Source organism: Vicugna pacos, chromosome 15 (assembly GCF_048564905.1).
Source record: "Vicugna pacos chromosome 15, VicPac4, whole genome shotgun sequence".
Classification (NCBI taxonomy): domain Eukaryota; kingdom Metazoa; phylum Chordata; class Mammalia; order Artiodactyla; family Camelidae; genus Vicugna; species Vicugna pacos.
Window position 1 is genome coordinate 24,421,772 of NC_133001.1, and position 18,087 is coordinate 24,439,858.

Here is an 18,087-nt window from a genome sequence, read left to right on the forward strand (position 1 = left end):
AAATACTGTAGTGATGGCAAAACTGAAAAATCTCAACTTATGTATTTAATAAAGGAAACATAATGGCCAACTAACAAAAGCAAATGGTATTTATAAGTTCAAGGTTGCACGTGCTTGAAATAATGAAAGCTCTGTGTAGGTTTATTCAAGTTATTTGAGTTAACTGCCGGTACTTGTGTGTGTGTGTATGTGTGTATACATTATTTGAATGAAATTAGATTAGAATAGTTATGTGCAGTGAATTGATACCTGGATTTTATTTGGCTAAAAAAGCTGTCTTATGCATCAAAAGGCACTAAACATCGTATGCCTTTTCACGCTCCACTTGCAAGTTACATGAACTGATAACTGGTTCTAAATATTAAAATACATGCCTAGTTTCTCACTGCTATCCTCTACCCACAGGTTGTGTATAAAAACAATGATGTAAGATTGGAATTATCTCGACTTGCCAAGCAAGGAGACCCTAAGATGAAGATCCATGGAGTGGTGGCATTTAAATGTGAGAATGTTGCAACTTTGGACCCCATCACCTTTGAAACCCCAGAATCTTTCATCTCTTTGCCTAAATGGAACGCAAAGAAAACAGGCTCCATATCATTTGATTTCCGCACAACGGAGCCAAATGGCCTCATCTTATTTAGTCACGGCAAGCCACGACACCAAAAAGACGCCAAGCATCCGCAGATGATAAAGGTTGACTTCTTCGCTATCGAGATGCTGGATGGACACCTCTACCTCCTCCTGGACATGGGGTCAGGGACAATCAAAATCAAGGCCCTGCAGAAGAAGGTGAATGATGGAGAATGGTATCATGTGGACTTCCAGAGAGACGGACGATCAGGTAATTGATCATTTTTCTATGCTATTTGTCTGCTGGAACATCCCATCCATTCCTCACCATCTTTAAGGAATTAAAACCAAGACATACTAAAGATATCCTTCATTTCTGTCTTTAGAGTAAAGGAAATTGTTATTATTTCTGTTGCACATCGTATTAGAATCAGAAGGCACTAATTAATCATCCTAGTTGGGCATCAAACGCCAAATGCTCAAATGGCTCTAGAATAGCTTCTTAAGTGAACATTAAATGGATAATCAAGTGCCAAATCTTGCAAGAAATTTTGTTTTGCAAATTACAAAATTCGGGGTTCTTATATTCCCAATTCTCTCTCATATGTTTGCAGTTGTCTGAAGTGGCAGATATAAAATATGAAAAAAAATTTCAATGATCCATACATCAAATCCTTAGTTTAATATAGCACACTTTTTCCCAGAGGTGGGTCTGTGGTATCAAAAACATTTTAATCAGTACAGTAGGATTTCAAGGACACTGGCAAAACTCTGCTGCCTTCCAAATAGCTTCCCTTTCTGATAAAAGAGGTTTGGAATTCCACCAACAGGAATTTTCATTTCTTTGGCTTCCTTTTGCTGCACTTTTTTTTTCTTTTTCTGGAGGGTGTGTGTGTGTGTGTATGTGTGCGTGTGTGTGTGTGTGAAGTGGTGAAAGGAGGGAATGTTATAGGGAAGGCCTGAAGAAATAACATTTACTTACTCTGAAATTTGGAAGTGGATTAAAGGGCTTTGGGAGTTGAGTAGCATTCGGTTTGTGGGGTAAGAATCATCCAGGGAAGGGAAATAGCATTTGTGGAAACCAAGAGAGAGAGAGAGAGAAGCAACTTGTTTTAGGTATACAACTATGCATCATATCTTTTACTTTCTTCGCCCGGTGCTTTCATGCTGATTGTCCTCACTAACAAATCAAATTATCTTCTCGTAATTGAAGAGAGCAGAATTTAGATCTAGCCCATCTTCTCCTCTCTCACCCACTGTTCGCTTATTTGCTTTCATGCTATACCATCTCCTCTGGATATCCCACTAATTAGCAGCGTGAGCTTGGCTTAGGTTTTCTGTGGGCTTGGATTTCTTTCTTTGTAAAACATATTGGGAAGAACCTAGTATTCACTGGATCCCAGACCCAGTGATGGTAGATGGACAGTGACGGAGCCTAGGATTCTGTATTTTTGCACAGCTGTCCAGGGGGCTAGATGATCAGCCAAATTTGGGAACCAGAGGTCCAATGACACTTAGTGCTTCTTTCAGATCCAATAAGCTGTGATTCACATCCTATTTAGGAGGGCCATGCTGAGGGCCTGGGGCAAGCTCTTCCCATCCCCTCCTTTCACAGACTCCCGTGTCACTCATTTATTCCTGGTTTCTCTGCAGCAGAACAGTTTCCTATTTTACAATTATTCATGCCTTCTTTTCCTGTTTACTGATCAAGAAGACTGTGGTTTTGGCCTTCCTAGAAACGTCTTCCTTACCCACTGAAAGAAAGAAAGAAAGTGTATGAAAGTCAGCAGGAGCTAGGTGTGAGGGTGGAGAGTTGAAGGAAGGTCGGAACCCATTGCTCTGATCCTCAGATGCTTTGGAGACTCTTTCTGATTCATCCTTCTCTGGAAATTTGGTCTACAAATGTTCTTTCATTTCCCTAAAGAAGTTCAAAAAGAAGATTAGTTACCGTTCTGTGTAATCTGTGCTATGCTGTCATTTTCTGCCAGTATCTTAGATGGTTGAGAGTAGACAGTAAATAATTTTTTAAAAATATCTGTAGTGCTATCCTGATTCCATTAGGAACTGGATTCTTCTTTGTTTTCTGATTTAAGCACAGAAGAGTCCACTGATGGGAATACAGAAATACAGCAATGCAGGGCCTCCCTTTGGCTTCTCCTAGCCTGTTTCTCCCAGCGTTAGCAATTAATGTGCTACTTAAGAACATTCCAACAGAAGACTTAAGAAGAGGATGGAAACATGGATTAATCTTTTATTTTGAAATATTAATTTGTGATATTAGAGCTTGACTTGAAATACATCTAGAATGAAAGTTTGGAAATGACTTTCAAGAATATATATATGTATTTTAGTCAGATTTTAGAACAATCTAAAACATAACTGATCAGATTAAGTGGATATCTTTTGCAAGTTCAGAGGGGCAAAAACTACACTTCAGATCAGTTGGGTTTCATTCACCTAGAAATGAGATGTTTTCTAACTATATGAGGAAATACATAGTTAATGTCTAAACTTTAGTAAATGCAGAGTAACAGGAAAAGGAAATTAAAATTATTCACTCTTCATTTGATAATGATAATTTATACCAGGATATTTCTTTCCAGTCTTAAAGAATAATGAGATCTAATTAGTTTCCCAAGTTCCTTGGATGACTTGTTACAGTAAGATCAGCTAAATACCTTAATCCTCAAGCAGTGTAAAATCTACTTTTTCTGTTTAAGCTCTTTAATTCATCCAAATTACCAAAAGTTTATTAACTGCCCTGTTTATGCCCTCATTGGAAAAGGTCAAAGCAGCAAATATCTACTTTAATTTCCAAAGTTCAGTGCTGGATGGGAAATTGAGAGAGATGCCTTAAGAGAGTGTTTACAGTAAGAAAAAAGTAAAACATGGGATTTTTGTCAGAATCCAGTGTAAAGATTAAGTTAGCATGCTTGGTGGTGTTCTGAGGGTAAAGTACTGTTACATGATTATGATTTCAGAGTAGTGAATTGGAACAAACAACGTAAAAACCAACGCTCATTCACTGAACCAGGTTTTACCCTTACTAATTTGGAAAAAAAAGAGACAGAGAGAGCTCATATTATGTTGGCCTTGCTCAAGGGAGTTTAATGTAATTTTAATAACTGCAGCTGTTAATATTTTATATATAGTATTTTAATTAAGTCCTGTATTTGCACATTGCATTGGTTTGGTATAAAGCAGCCTTTTAAAGACTGAATGAATAGCGACACTAGCTTTTCTTTTACTTAAAGGCTATTTCTGAGTTAGGCTTAGTGAAATACTGAGACTTGTAGCTCAGCGAAAACTAAGAAACAGAATTTCAAGAAATAACTTGTTTCACCTCTTTTTCACATCAGCTATATTCAGAGGCCATGTGGAAATTACTCTTATTGGAATGTGGGAAATGATACTGACATGACAAGAGGGCAGTACGGGCTGGTTTCTGACTCATGGACGATGAAGGTCATATCTGTTGGTTTGCCTGGGATACTCTTCAGCTGAGTGTTTAAAAACATTTAATGAGCCACATTTTCTGTGTTGTTAAAGTAGAGGGAGCCTAAGCCTAGGAGTTAGTCTTTCTCCTATTGACCAGACTAAAGTCAGTGGGACTAAAAGCCATGGCCGTTAATTTGATGCTGATCACTTTTGGCTGTCTTGGTCAGAGAGAGGGTTAAAACCATAATTGGTGGGCAGACTGAATTTTTAACATTCCCCAAACAGTTTATAAGGAAAACCCATGTATGACAGGGACTATCTTATTTATGTTTATACCCGCAGGCCCTGCTGCTTTCTTGTGCAGTAACAGTTGCTCAGTATATATTTGGTTTAAGAAAAAATAAAGAATAAAAACATGTGAATAGCTCAGTGCCAGCCCACCCCTAATATTCTAAAAATAGTAGGACCATCATTATACCTGAAGAGTGATAGCACTCTTTTAGTTGTAAATGCAACTTTTTAAAGGAATTACATTGCTTCCTGAAAGCAGTTTACACAACATAGGATAACAGGTGTTGTCTTCCTTTTATGAATGCGGTGTCATCCTCCAAGCTGAGATGGCTGAAAAAAAAAATGCAGTGAGGAAGTTGAACAGTTGTGAGAGAGCTATGATAAGCCTAGTTCCAAAATGACAACCTTTAATGAGAACAGGGCTGCTATCCCTGCTTGTTCATGAGACCCCCAATATCATTTAGCGAACACGTAGGCAGAAGGCAAGTTAATCCTGAGGGAAGGCATTCACTTCTTTCTGAGGACCAGGATATGACCCACAGTAAGCGTGCTATTGACAAGGAAGATAGTCCCTCAGGATGTCCATCTTTCTGGTAATTTGCCCTTCAGTCCTTTGTTCACTGAAAGGTGGGTGTATGAGTCCTTTGCTTGATGAGAAGTATTACCTTTATCTGAATACTTTGCCAGAACTTCATTTTCAGCACAATTAACTATACCGGGTTATATGTCCCTTCTTCCATTCTGTGACTTGGGGCGAGGAAGAAGCACTTTCATTCCCACACTTTGACTAACAGAGTTCGGTCACCACTGTTCTCTCCATTCAGTGTAGCTTCTTCCATTGCCTACTGAGTCCATGACCGGTGACACGGGAGGCTTAGTGGGCTAAGCCATGAATGGTATTTTCAGATCCTGCACCAAACTGGCAAAGGAGGAACCAGCCTGATTTTGTGGATCAGAGTGTATGTCATGAGTTCCACAGAAAGTGGATTTGCTCTATGGATAGCTTAGCTACTTAGAAGAGCAAAATCCCTAAGTTGCTGAGTTAATAGTATGATTGAAGGGGCTCATTACTCTGCAGACTTTGCCAGAGTCACAGCTACATGTGTTCTCACCAGCGCCTCCTCCTTTCCAGGGCTCCCCTTTCCCCCTCTTTTGCTCCCAAACTCAATACAAGACAGCTGCCCAGGTGTTTAGCTAAAGTGTGAGTTGCGTTAAAATTAGGAGGAGGTTAATGACTGTTTTCTTGGGGGACAGATACTGTTTAAATGTGTGTTAAGCTCTTTGGCTCAGTCAAGGGTATCCTCTTAAGCATTTTCGTAGCAAACTGCCAGTCATTTTTTTTTTTTTTTGCAAACCATCATTACACATTGAAATCAAAGAGAAAACTCATTATTCTTGTCAAATTCTGCTTGTGTACAGCAGGGTACAGCAGATTGTATCAGCAGTTATTCATGGGTAAGCCTACATTTAACAGCTAAGAAGCCATTGAGATTTGAAGTCATAGAGTTCCAGTTTGAGAACTGGAAATTATAGTGGGAAAAGCATAAGGCTCTCCCCAGAGCACATAATTAGAGGTTTATAGTAATCACGGTTTGATGTGAACGGCACTTTCCAGCTATCTATTACCAGCACTGATTTCTGTGTACACCATCTACTTGAACAACCATTAGACAGTTTCTCTATTTAGGTCTTGATTTGAATTTGCCCTCTGACTATAAACATTCCTCCCATGCCTCTACCTAGTAGCCTGTTGAAGTAACTTTAAGTACATGTATAAATGCTTTATTTTGTATCCATGTCCATAAACGACTACCCATCAATGGGAAGACTGAAATACCTTTTCAGTAATTTATCAGTTACTTGACTATCCTACTGACTAGACAGAGTCAATTTTGCATATAATTATGTTGTTAAATTTTATTAAATTGATGCTTATGTTTATTTATTTATTTTGAACATATTTAAAAAGAAAAAAATTCATCTGTTGCCTTCTTTTCCCACTCAAAACATTTTCGGTTTTGCACATTTTCTTCTAGTTTTTGTTAACATGTACATATATTTTACGTAGTTGCAATTAAAATATAAACTTAATTTTTCAGACAATTGGTTTAATATGAAGTCATAAACTCTTTTTTTACATAAACGTATCTAACTAACAAACATTGTTCTCTGGGGGTTACAAAAATAGCATCTGAGAATCAGAGCAGAGCTTTGCAGAGACACCTTAACCAGGCTTCTGGGCTTGTGGGACTCAACTGTATTCAAATGTAGAGTGTCTATAGAGAAGAAAGTCACAGTGACAAACATTGGCAGTGCCCATCTAAGCACTGCCCAGGGTGCTTGACTACTTCACCCACACTGTAGAGATGGAGGCAGGTCATCTTTATTGGGATGAGGGAGGGTATCAGATCATCCTAGGCTAATATCACTACACATTTCTTTACCTGATGCACTCTCCTTATGTTCCTCACTCTTCTGAGTAAGAGTTAGCTCCCATTGTGAGTCTGATTGCAGTAGAAGCACAAAATGGACCTGTCATATGAGTATTCTGGTTCCTGTAACAATTAAAGATCCCATTGTAAATGAATAAATGCACATTTAGATTATAAATTGGCATCCCGCATTGGCAGAACTACCTAGGAAGCATTGCCTATCCTATGATAGTTAATTTCTCATAGAGAATTAGTAACTTGGCATTCTCATTTTATACGTTGGTCTTGTGGGCTTGGTAAATATCCGTCAAACCCTGAGAGATGGCTCCTCGCTCTTTAAATCCACTAAATCTCCTTTCTAGGCCTACCAGGCCAAGGGACAGACCCTGGACTATGGTGCCAGTTGTCTCCTCAGAAAACAGGCAATTACCTGACCACACCCAGCTATAGTGACCATCACTGTAAAGTGCTGAGTAGAAATCTATGGAACTTCTGCAAAATAATATTTTAATTGCTGCAGAATATGCCACTTAATTCATAGTCAGAATTTCCCAGCATTATATATGATCATTTAAAAAATTCCTATGTATATACATACGTTGCTGTGAGTGTGTGTTTGTATATGTGCCTGTGCTTAATTCATGACATGCCTATAACATATAAATATGTGTTACTGGTGAAAAAGTTTAGGCAAATCAAAAAGTACGTAAATGAAGAGTTTTCCTTTGCCACACACTTCCCTCATTCACTCCCACCTCCATAGGTAAAATAGTTTGGTGTTGAAATATTCCTAGGTATTTTACTGTGCACCAGCATATCTAGAAATATAATTACACATATAAATGTAGAGCTTCTTTTTTTTCTATGGCATCCTTTGTAGTCACATCATATAGCCCTTAGTTTGACTATAACACAAGTTCACTGTTTTAAACTAATTCATAAAGAAAGCCTTCATATTTTATCTTTATACATATTGGTCAGAATTTCAGTAGGATACATTGTGAGAACTGATATTGCTGGGTTAACTGCATTTTTAATTTTACAAGATAATGACAGGTTATTTTACTAACAGGCTGTTTCAGTCTGCCCTCTTATCTGCAGTATATGAGGTACCCTTTTCTCTTCTCTCTTGGCCTTTACTAGATATTATCAAACTTTTCAATTTTGGTCTGAGATTTATTTTTTCATGTATCTATTTAATTTCTGAAATTCCTGGCTCACAGTAATCCAGGTAAGTAGGAAACATCTGGTAATAGGCAAAAACCAGAATATCAAGATTGTTTTTTTGTTTTCAAGCAAAGTTTATTTCAGTTCCTATTATAAATGTAATCCATAACATTGTTTTTAAAAATGACACAGAAAACTAAAAAGAGAGAGAGAGGAAGGAAGGAATAAAGCTATCCACTCATAATTCCATGACTCCAAAACTACCATTATTAATATTTTGGTTCTTTTTCTTTTCTTTTTTTTTTTTTTTTTTGCTATTCATTTATGGGAATTGTGTATTTTGCATCATACTGCGTAATCAATGCTTCATTCTGCTTTTATCACTTATATTTTGCCTTTTTACTGTGTTTAAATTTGTTAATAGAATACTAAATTTGACAAGTAAACTTGTAAGTTTGTGGAATCTTATTTTCTGTAGTGAGTGGTGAAGCAGAGCTATGGTTAGATAAAATTTATATTTAACTACAGAATTATTTTAAGCAGTAATTTAAAAACTTTTCACTCACCAAAGAATCTCAGTGGCCATCTAGTCAAGTCCTTTATTTTGCATAAGAGCCACATGAGGCCTTATTTGGTTAAGTTCTCCAGCTAGTTAGTTGCAAAGCCAGAACATGAAAATTGGTTTCCTCTGATCAGGCAAAATCATTACTCACTAGAGCACACAATTTTCTACTCCCTCACTTCCCAATCACTTATGCTTTTGCAGTAATTTAAAAGTTGAAACCAGATTAATTTATTTTAAGTCTCACCTTTACTTCGTGTTTGTTTTCACTGCATAAGCTAATCTTCTGGAAATGGAATAGCCAAGAAAAACTGGATGAGAAAGGGCGGAAGTGAACAGTTTATAAATACCAGACCAAATCATAAAGTTGATTTCCATTTCCATAACTAAGAACTGCTTCGACAGTTCTTCCCCTTTTATGTATAATTTTACATAAAATGTGAATTATTTACATTTATGAATATTCTTAAATAAATAATACCCTGTCTGTTTATCACCTTTGTTTTACCTTTTGCATATGCCATGGAAACAACTAGGTTTAAATGTTCACATAAGTAGGTGTGATTTCTACATTAAAATATAAAAGTCCTATGTACACAAATATAATTTCATTTCTAGCCAAAATTTCATTTCTTTAAAAAAGTAAAATAACATGGCAGGGTGCTTTGGATTCTTAAATATTGAAGTATGAAGCACGGATCCAAATAAGTCCCTAAATATGACTACCGTCTACAAATTGTGCCAGCTCAGATATAACAGTGTTTACAGAAAATATTTGTTTAATTTACCAGAAACTTCACTTGTAATTATAGTGGAAGAAGGTAGAATGGGTGAAATAATCAAGCTGTTCCAAAGAGAAGATATCAATATTTGTAGTTCCTGGAAAAAGATAGAGGGTAAACCAATAATACACTTGGATTTTTGTTTTCTCTTAAGTATTTATTTACGTGTGGTCATACCTGAGCCTTTGGAGAATTATTTCTATTGATACATACAGCTGTGGCAACTGCTCATTGTCTTTATTTGTTGATGAATGATGCTTTACCACCTTTGCCATGTTTTCTTGGTAACCACTGCCTTTATAACTCAATTATAGTGAAATAGGCACTTGGGAACCTGAATATTGACATTTCACTATGCTTCTCAGTGTTAAATTGATTTAAATGAATTCAGAGATTTTATGATGAGTCCTTTATTTAGTTGAAAAGTTCCTTTGATTCGTATCCTTAATAAAATCATTAAGGAATTAGATATTCAAAGCCCTTATCAGAAAAATGTGAGCATTTCAGGACATTTGCACATGTGTAGGCTAAAATATAAACATCCATTTGAGTTTAAGTAATAAAAAATAAATTATTATTTCAAATAAAGTTTTTTACTCTTTGAATCTTCCAAATATAAAAACTGTTTTCTGTTCCCGCTCAAGTTCTCCCCCTGCCCCCCTTTTTTTGCCATCCCTTTTACAAAGATTTTCTCACGTGCGAGTGAATTAGCAAAGCATGTGGAGCAAGTAGTTAATTTTCTGTTGTGGTTGTTTCATCCTGTTCTGTTTGTTTGCAGAACATTCCAATGAATGATATCTGATACATGCGTTTGCTAGGTGAGGCTCCAAACCTTGAATCCGGGGTTATGTTATTGTGTAATTCCTCTTGGATAATATTTGAGTTGAAGTTAGGGTTCTATTTCTTTGGCTACCTTTCCCACCTTTCATTGCTACTGCTTCCTGTGAGAACTCTAAAATTGTCTCTCAAGGGGATGATAAGGAGCTGGGAGGTAAACGACCTTGTCCTTTATGGTAGTCACCTCCCAGTGTTCTTTGAACTATGCATTGCAACCTGTTAGTTGGTCCTGAAATCAATTTGGTAGGTCATATCTAGCATTTGTATTAATAAACTTACATAATAATAATAAAAACAAAAAGCAGAGTGCCTCATAGGCAGTAGAGTTAAGTATTTTTTCTGTTCAGCAGTTTCAGTGTGTGTCTGTGTACGTGTGTGTGTATAAGCGGGTGTGCACTGGGCTGCTCATTAACTATATGAAAACTGTGGATTAAAGTTAGGTGTTGTGATCAGAAAATTTTAGTCTAATCGCAGAGTTGGAGTGAACATCTTACTCTGACCACAACAAGCACTTTCATAAAGACATATCTGAACTCTCTTAAATACTTTGTTCAGAGCAGGCACTAACACACCATAAATAAAAAATTAAGAGATCCGGTCACTCCATTTTGTCAGACTCTTCATGGACGGTTGTCTGAAACACTTGGCAGCAGATTTGCCCCTGAGAGTGTGGACACACTGAACATGGAAACTCCAGAGGGTGCTGGGCTCTGCAGACTCAGTGAGGGGGACGGAAGCAGTACGCAAGCCGCTGCATTCCTTCATCTCAGCCATCCACCAAGCATTCTGAGTGTCAGAATAACACCACGAATAAGGACAAGACGGTTTTTCTGAGTGCTTTCCCTACCGTGAGCTAAATCAAGCTTGTTCCACAAATCGAAAGGCACATGGGGAAAAATTGCATATTTAAAAAAAAAATTCCCCCCTCATATTTAACTTTGTCATTGTTCACTTGCTCTGTGTCTCCTAACAGTTGCCTCTCACTATTATGTATTCATTTCTAGGAAGTCTTCTTGAGCTAATTGGAAAATGGGATGGCACATTTCTCGCTTTCATTTTAAAAACATAAGTCACGGGTGTGCATTGCATACAATACTTCACTTTCTCCGTGTGTGTGTGTGTGTGTGTGTGTGTGTGTGTGTGTGTTAAATGCCTACCTTTCCTTCTGTCATTAATACTTACTCTTTCTCATTGTTTTAATTTACATTAGCTGCTGCAGAGGGTAGGGATCATCTGTGAACTTACTTCTTAGGGCCTTTGGACAGTTAAAAATGCCTGTAATGAAATTCTATTTAGAAAAGTGTCACATTTCTCTCTCAAAATAATGTATTTCATTTCCTCTAAGTGATGTTTAAAATATTTTTCTAAGGATTTTCTGGCTCCTGTATTTCCTTTTTTTTTTACATTTTTTTTTTATTGAGTAATATTTATTTTACAATGTTGTGTCAAATTCTAGTGTAGAGCACAATTTTTCAGTTATACATGAACATATATATAATTCATTGTCACATTTTTTTGCTATGAGCTACCACAAGATCTTGTATATTTTTCCCTGTGCTATACAGTATAATCTTGTTTATCTATTCTGCATTTTAAAATCCCAGTCTGTCCCTTCCCACACCCTGCCCCCTTGGCAACCGCAAGTTTGTATTCTATATCTATGAGTCTGTTTCTGTTTTGTATTTATGTTTTGTTTGTTTGTTTGTTTTTTTAGATTCCTCATATAAGCGATCTCACATGGTATTTTTCTTTCTCTTTCTGGCTTATTTCACTTTGAATGACATTCTCCAGGAACATCCATGTTGCTGCAAATGGCGTTATGTTGTCAGTTTTTGTGGCTGAATAGTATTCCATCGTATAAATATACCACCTCTTTTTTATTCAGTCATCTGTTGATGGACATCTAGGCTACTTCCATGTCTTGGCTATTGTAAATAGTGCTGCTATGAACATTGGGGTGCAGGTGTCATTTTGAAGCAGGGTTCCTTCTGGATATATGCCCAGGAGTGGGATTCCTGGGTCATATGGTAAGTCTATTCCTAGTCTTTTGAGGAATCTCGATGCTGTTTTCCACAGTGGCTTTCCTTGCTTCCCTCTCCCGCTCTTAATGATTTAGATGTCTTCTTTTACAATTTTGTGTTTATTCTTTTTGTAATTCATGGCAGTTATCTCCTTTCCAGTTATAAGTTTCTCATTTTTGTTGCATCCTGCTTCTTTTCTATTTATAGTAGAATATTTCTTTTAGCATGGGTTTAGTGTTGCTAAACTCTTTTAGTTTTTGCTTGTCTGTGAAGTTCTTTATCTCTCCTTCTATTCTAAAGGATAGCCTTGCTGGATAGAGTATCCTAGGCTGCATCTTTTTTTTATTCAGGACTTTGAATATATCTTGCCACTCCCTTCTGGCCTGTAGTGTTCGTGTGGAGAAATCAGCTGAGAGCCTTGTGAGGGTTCCCTTGTAACTCACTCTTTGTTTTCCTCTTGCTACCTTTAGGATCCTTTTTTATTCTTGACTCTGGCCATCTTGATTATGATATGTTTTGGTGTGGATCTGTTTGGGTTCTTCCTGTTTGGGACCCTCTGAGCCTCCTGTACTTGGATATCTGATTCCTTCTTTAGGTTTGGAAAGTTTTCAGTCATGATTTCTTCAAATACCTTTTCAAATCCCCTTTGTTCTTTCTTCCCCTTCTGGAAACCCTATGATGCGTAGATTGGTGCTTTATATTATCCCACAGGTCCCTTATATTGTTTTCATTGTTTTTTGTTTGTTTTTCTCTCAGCTTTTCTGATTGGGTGCTTTCTGTTGTCCTGTCTTCTAGGTCACTTATTCATTCCTCTGCATTATCTAGCCTGCTTTGTACAGCCTTTAGGTCAGCTCTCATCTCAGCAAATGAGTTTACCAATTCTACTTGGCTCTTCTTTATAGCTTCTACTTCATTTTTGACATATTTTGTATCTCTAAACACTATTTCTTTTAGTTCCTTCAGTACTTTGATCACTCCTTTTTTGAAATCTTGATCCAGTAGGCCATCAATGTCTTATTTCCTTGATCGTGCTTTCAGTGGATTTCTCTTAATCTTTTAATTGGGAGTGGTTCCTCTGCTTCTTCATATTGCTCATATCTGTCTGGCACTGTGGCTTAAGGAGTATCACTTATCTAGTTCTCCTGGAGACGGTGTGCTATTAATGATTTTATCGAGAGGTCTTTGTGTCTTTGCCCTGTTTCGAGAACTCAGCTTGCTGTTTCCAGAGGCCCTCTGTTGGCGCCCTCATCTGTGCTGTTCCCAGTGGCTGTCAGCTAGCAGATTGTGCCCTCTCCTAACACTGGGTCAGGAGCTGAGCTCTTAACCGGTGGGCGGGCAAGTTACTCCCCCTCCTGATGCCACAGTCAGATGCTGCGCTTTGAGGGGAGGCAAGTGGGCAGATCGCACCCCTTCCCAGCACCGTGGTCAGGTGCTGCGTTCCTGCCACGAAGGGGGGGTGGCCGCCTGCCCTCTTCAGGCATCTGTCACTCCGCTGCTCTGTGCAGCTGCTCGCTCTGCCTCCAGTCGGGGATCCGAAAGCAGGCTCGGGGAAGACTGAGGAACTGCCCCGCCCCTGCTCCATGCCAAATCTCATCTCCTTGTTTGTCTTGGTGGCGCGAGCTCTCTGAAGTGCCAGGGCAGAAAGATCCTATCTGCCTTGGGCTGTAAACAAATCTCAGTCCTGTCCAGGAGGTTGCGGAGCCCGTGGGTGCTGATTCAGGCCTTGGCCCTGCCCCCGCCTGGGTGCTGCACACAGGAGGAGATGCCAGCTGTGGCTGAGCCCCGCCTCTCTTCTCTCGAGAAGCACCAGTAATGGCGGCGCAGGTCTGAGGAGACAAAGGCTACGGTGTCCCTCCCCCCAGGGCACACCAGCAGCGTTGCTTTGCATTTTTTGCAATTTATGGGGCACTAAGGTTGTTCTGCTCTGTATCCACTCCCAGCCACGGCACACAGCACCCTCCAGTCCCCCGAGGCTGCCTCAGTGCATCCGCCCCCGTCCTCCGTCCGGCTCGGGCGGCCTGTCCTGGCCCCAGCTGCTGGCTCGCGCCTCTGGCTGGGTGTCACAGGGACCCTTTGTGCCCATTTAACTCAGTTCTGTTGGTCAAGGGGTGCTCGGGGCAGATCTGAGTCTCGGAGGCTCCCCTTCTGTCCTGCTGACCTCTCCATTGAAGGCGGGGGGGTGCCCAGTGAAAGAGCGCCAGTCCTCCCTTGCCGCTCCCTCCCCGCAGGACCCGTCCCGCACTGTTTTCTTTTTTTTTTCTTTTCTCCTACCAGATTTTTGGCGTCTTTGTCTTTCGAACAGGGCGATGTCTTGTTGAAGTTCGGCAGGTGCTCTGGTTGGCTGAGTAGGTCCGTAGATGTGAGTTTTGGTGTATTTGTGGGGGAGGGTGAGCTACAAGTGTCCTTCTACTCCGCCATCTTGCTTCTCTCCCCCTGTATGTTCCTAAGTTTTTTCCTAGACACTTGGACAGTGTGGACAGTAGAAGTGAGTGCTTTGTCATTCTCCTCTTTTGCTGCCTCCTTCGGAAATCCCTAATATACTCCCCTCCTTGGAAGGCCAAATAGCAATGCCTTTGAGTGTCTCTCCCCTAGGAGCCTTTTCCATTTCTTTCTGTGGAAGTCTAGAGAGACAAATGCCCTCCTGATGACTTGGCTGGCTGCACCATCTCTGGCAGCGGCATCCTTGCCCTCCTGCTGCCCAGAGACACATCCCATTATGCTGCCGGTGTGGAGGCGTGCCCCTGCGCTGGGATTGGGGTGCCCCGGGCACAGTGCAGGGCTTGCAGCCCTGTGTGCTTGGATGCATGTTTCATTGTCACCACAGGCCCTAGTCTCATCTGGTGTGGACCACAGCTAGTCTGTGGAAAAGCTAAAAGGCATCCTGCTACCCACTCTATACCCATACTATGCTTTCTCTTTCTGTCCCTCCCTCTGTACCCCGTCTTCAGTCTTCAGGCCTCTCCTGTGAGTCTGCACTCTAAATCCCTGAGGCTTCTCATCTGCTTTCTCTCAGTAGAATCTTCCCAGTCTACTTTGTGGTCAAGACCTGAGAAAGGAATCTGGGATAATCTGGAAATGGGTCCATGTGGTCTCCTTTTCAGGTAGCACATTTGCATTTTTACAAAGATCTTTGTGGAGATAGAATATTAGTGAAATTTTGAGTAATTTGATGGTACAGGATGGAAATTTTGATCAGGAAAATGCTTAGTGTCTTTCCTGTTTTCTTATTTTAATGAATTTCCCCCCCCCTCCGTGATCCTCAAATAACCCCATGTGAAAGTCTACCTCTTCATCCTATACTTGGGGCTAGGATTCCTGTATGTTATAAACTGAGTTAATTTCTTCTTACATTGGAGTGAGGGGGGAGAAAACTTGTCCATTTAGATGGTAACTAGTTTTAAAAAAAATTAACATCCAGTTTGACTTGGTTCTTGTGATGAATCATGATACCCAACATTTATGCAGTGCTTACCAAGAAGCAAACAGTTTACTTGTATTATTTTATTTAATACTCATAGGAGATAGGTCACATTACTATGCCCATATTATGGATGAGTAAACTGAGACCATAGAGGCTAATCAGTAGATTCATACAGCTAAGTGTGATGAAGTCAAGTTTCGATGTAGGTAGTCTGTCAGATTATTGTATTCAATAAAAACAATGAAGTCAGTTAAAGATGGGGGCACAACACAGCCCTTCATTGGTTTGCAGGTGCATACCAGCTTTGAAAATGAGCACTAACCAAAGAGTGTCTGACTTTATTCGAAAGAGTGATATAAAATGCCAGCTTCTTCTTTCTTCCTCTCCCTCTCTCTCTCTCCCTCTTGCCCTCCTGCCCTCCCACCCTTCCTTCCTTTTCTTTATTTCCCTTCCTTTCTTCCCTGAACTGTTGGAGTCTGACAAACACTCTTTCTTGGCTGTACACCTTTGTTTTCATTCCCAAAGTGAAATGAACCATTTTAGTCACTCACGGTCTGCCTTAGTTCTAAAGTTACTTAATTCCACAGATTGCTTCTGTTCATTTCCCTGGGAAGTACACCAGGAATAGAAAGAAAACTGTGACATGTCTGCCCTCAAGGAGTTCACCCTTAGGCAGAAGAAGGAGAGACAGGATGCTATTGGGAATGTGCTGTACTCTGTAAACACCTGTGTGTTCACTTGTCTTTGCAACAGGTACCATTTCTGTCAACACGCTGCGCACACCCTACACTGCTCCTGGTGAGAGTGAGATTCTGGACCTGGATGATGAGTTGTATCTGGGGGGTTTGCCAGAAAATAAGGCTGGCCTCGTCTTCCCCACCGAGGTGTGGACTGCTCTGCTCAACTATGGCTACGTGGGCTGCATAAGAGATTTGTTCATTGACGGCCAGAGCAAAGATATCCGGCAAATGGCTGAAGTTCAAAGTACTGCTGGAGTGAAGCCCTCCTGCTCAAGGGAAACAGCAAAACCGTGCCTTAGCAATCCTTGCAAAAACAACGGCATGTGCAGGGATGGGTGGAACAGATACGTCTGCGATTGCTCCGGGACAGGCTATCTTGGCAGGTCCTGCGAGAGAGGTAGGTTTCCAGAAATTAAGCAGCCAGCTCCCCTGAGATGAAAAGAGTATGCAGTGTTGCTCTCAAACCTTAAATGACCATTGAAACATAGCGTATGCTCTGCTGAAGCAGATGTTCTGCAAGCCAAAAGGCCGCACCTGACGGGCGATCCCGACCAGTCCTTAATGATTTGCAAAGGACCTGATCCTGGGAAGACACAGCTTTTTAAGTACAGTGCAGGAATAAATAGAGTTGGGTCTTTTGGATCCTCTAGGATATGGGTCTAAGAAATATCATAGACAATCTCTGTTTCTTTCACCCAGTTTTTAATTTCAAGACACTAGCAAGTGAAAAAGGGATGAATTTGGACATACTTAACAGCCTCATTGCTAACAGCTCTGCTAAAAAGAGCATTCGAAGCAAGCTAAACTGTGGGATGTGGCTTCCCTGACGCTACCGCATGAGACTTAAGTTAGCCCATTTCACTTTAGTTGACTTACCCGTTTGAAATTTGAAAAGTAAGGTGACCTTAAACCATCTAAGTTACACCAGCACTTTCAGAAGTTCACACTGATTTCAAAGGCACTTACTTACCTTTGCCTAAGACGCAACTGATCACAGATTTACTTACCGATTTAACATTAAGGCTTAGCGTGTCTGCGGAAGCTCTGAGCATGTACCACCATTCCCTTCTCTAGCAGGAGGCAAAGCTACTTTTTTTTTTTTCTTTTTCCTTCTATTAGGAGAGTAAGGGTTAAAGGAAGAGTAAAAGGTGATAGCTGCTGCCGATCATCTGCAGACCAGACAAAAGGAAGGAATAGAACAAATACGTCTAAGTATGTCCTTCCATCGACCCAAGAGTTCCAGACAAATGCTATAGTCACCATACCCATTGCCACTTATTTCCAACAATGGAACACAAAATCAATGTGAAAAAACTTTGACGAGTTGCTCCATTGTCCTCTCATGCTCCAAATAACATTGCTTTCTGAGACATTTAGCCAAAAAGTATCTGGCATGTATTTTTTCAACCGTATGCATTTAGTCGTCTTCTCCCTGCATTCCTGAAATTGTTTGATTTGTTTAAGCTAAAACTTCCTAGAGGAAAAACTGGTTCTTTTCTAGAATCCAAAGTTGAAATGTGACATTGATTCTTAATAAGGAGGTTCATCAGCTTATCAGTTCTATTAATAACATTAATCAATATAAAAATTAATAATAATAACCTACTAATCTAATAATGATCTTAAATCCCCTACCCAAATACCGTCACTGCTCTGTGCTATACAATTAGATAGGTCCATGGATAGATAAACACTCTAATCACATAGATTCATTCATTCTCCTAGTACCTAATTGCAATTCCTATGAATATCAGAGGTTAATTATTTATGCATCATTTCATTTGTAAGGTGTACATTCTCTGTAAATTTTCCCTTCTAATTTC

The 18,087-nt window shown here is 39.7% G+C and overlaps 1 protein-coding gene across 3 annotated transcripts in view; it reads left to right on the forward strand.

Annotated features, from left to right (window-relative positions):
- The window catches only part of NRXN1 (neurexin 1), a 1,026,070-nt gene that overhangs the window by 444,643 nt on the left and 563,340 nt on the right, over nucleotides 1-18,087 (forward strand). For all 3 annotated transcript variants that reach the window (XM_031675605.2, XM_031675618.2, XM_031675619.2), the window contains 2 exons: nucleotides 406-844; nucleotides 16,278-16,661. In XM_031675605.2, the coding sequence (XP_031531465.1) occupies nucleotides 406-844; nucleotides 16,278-16,661 (823 nt within the window). The remainder of the gene's footprint in view (nucleotides 1-405; nucleotides 845-16,277; nucleotides 16,662-18,087) is intronic.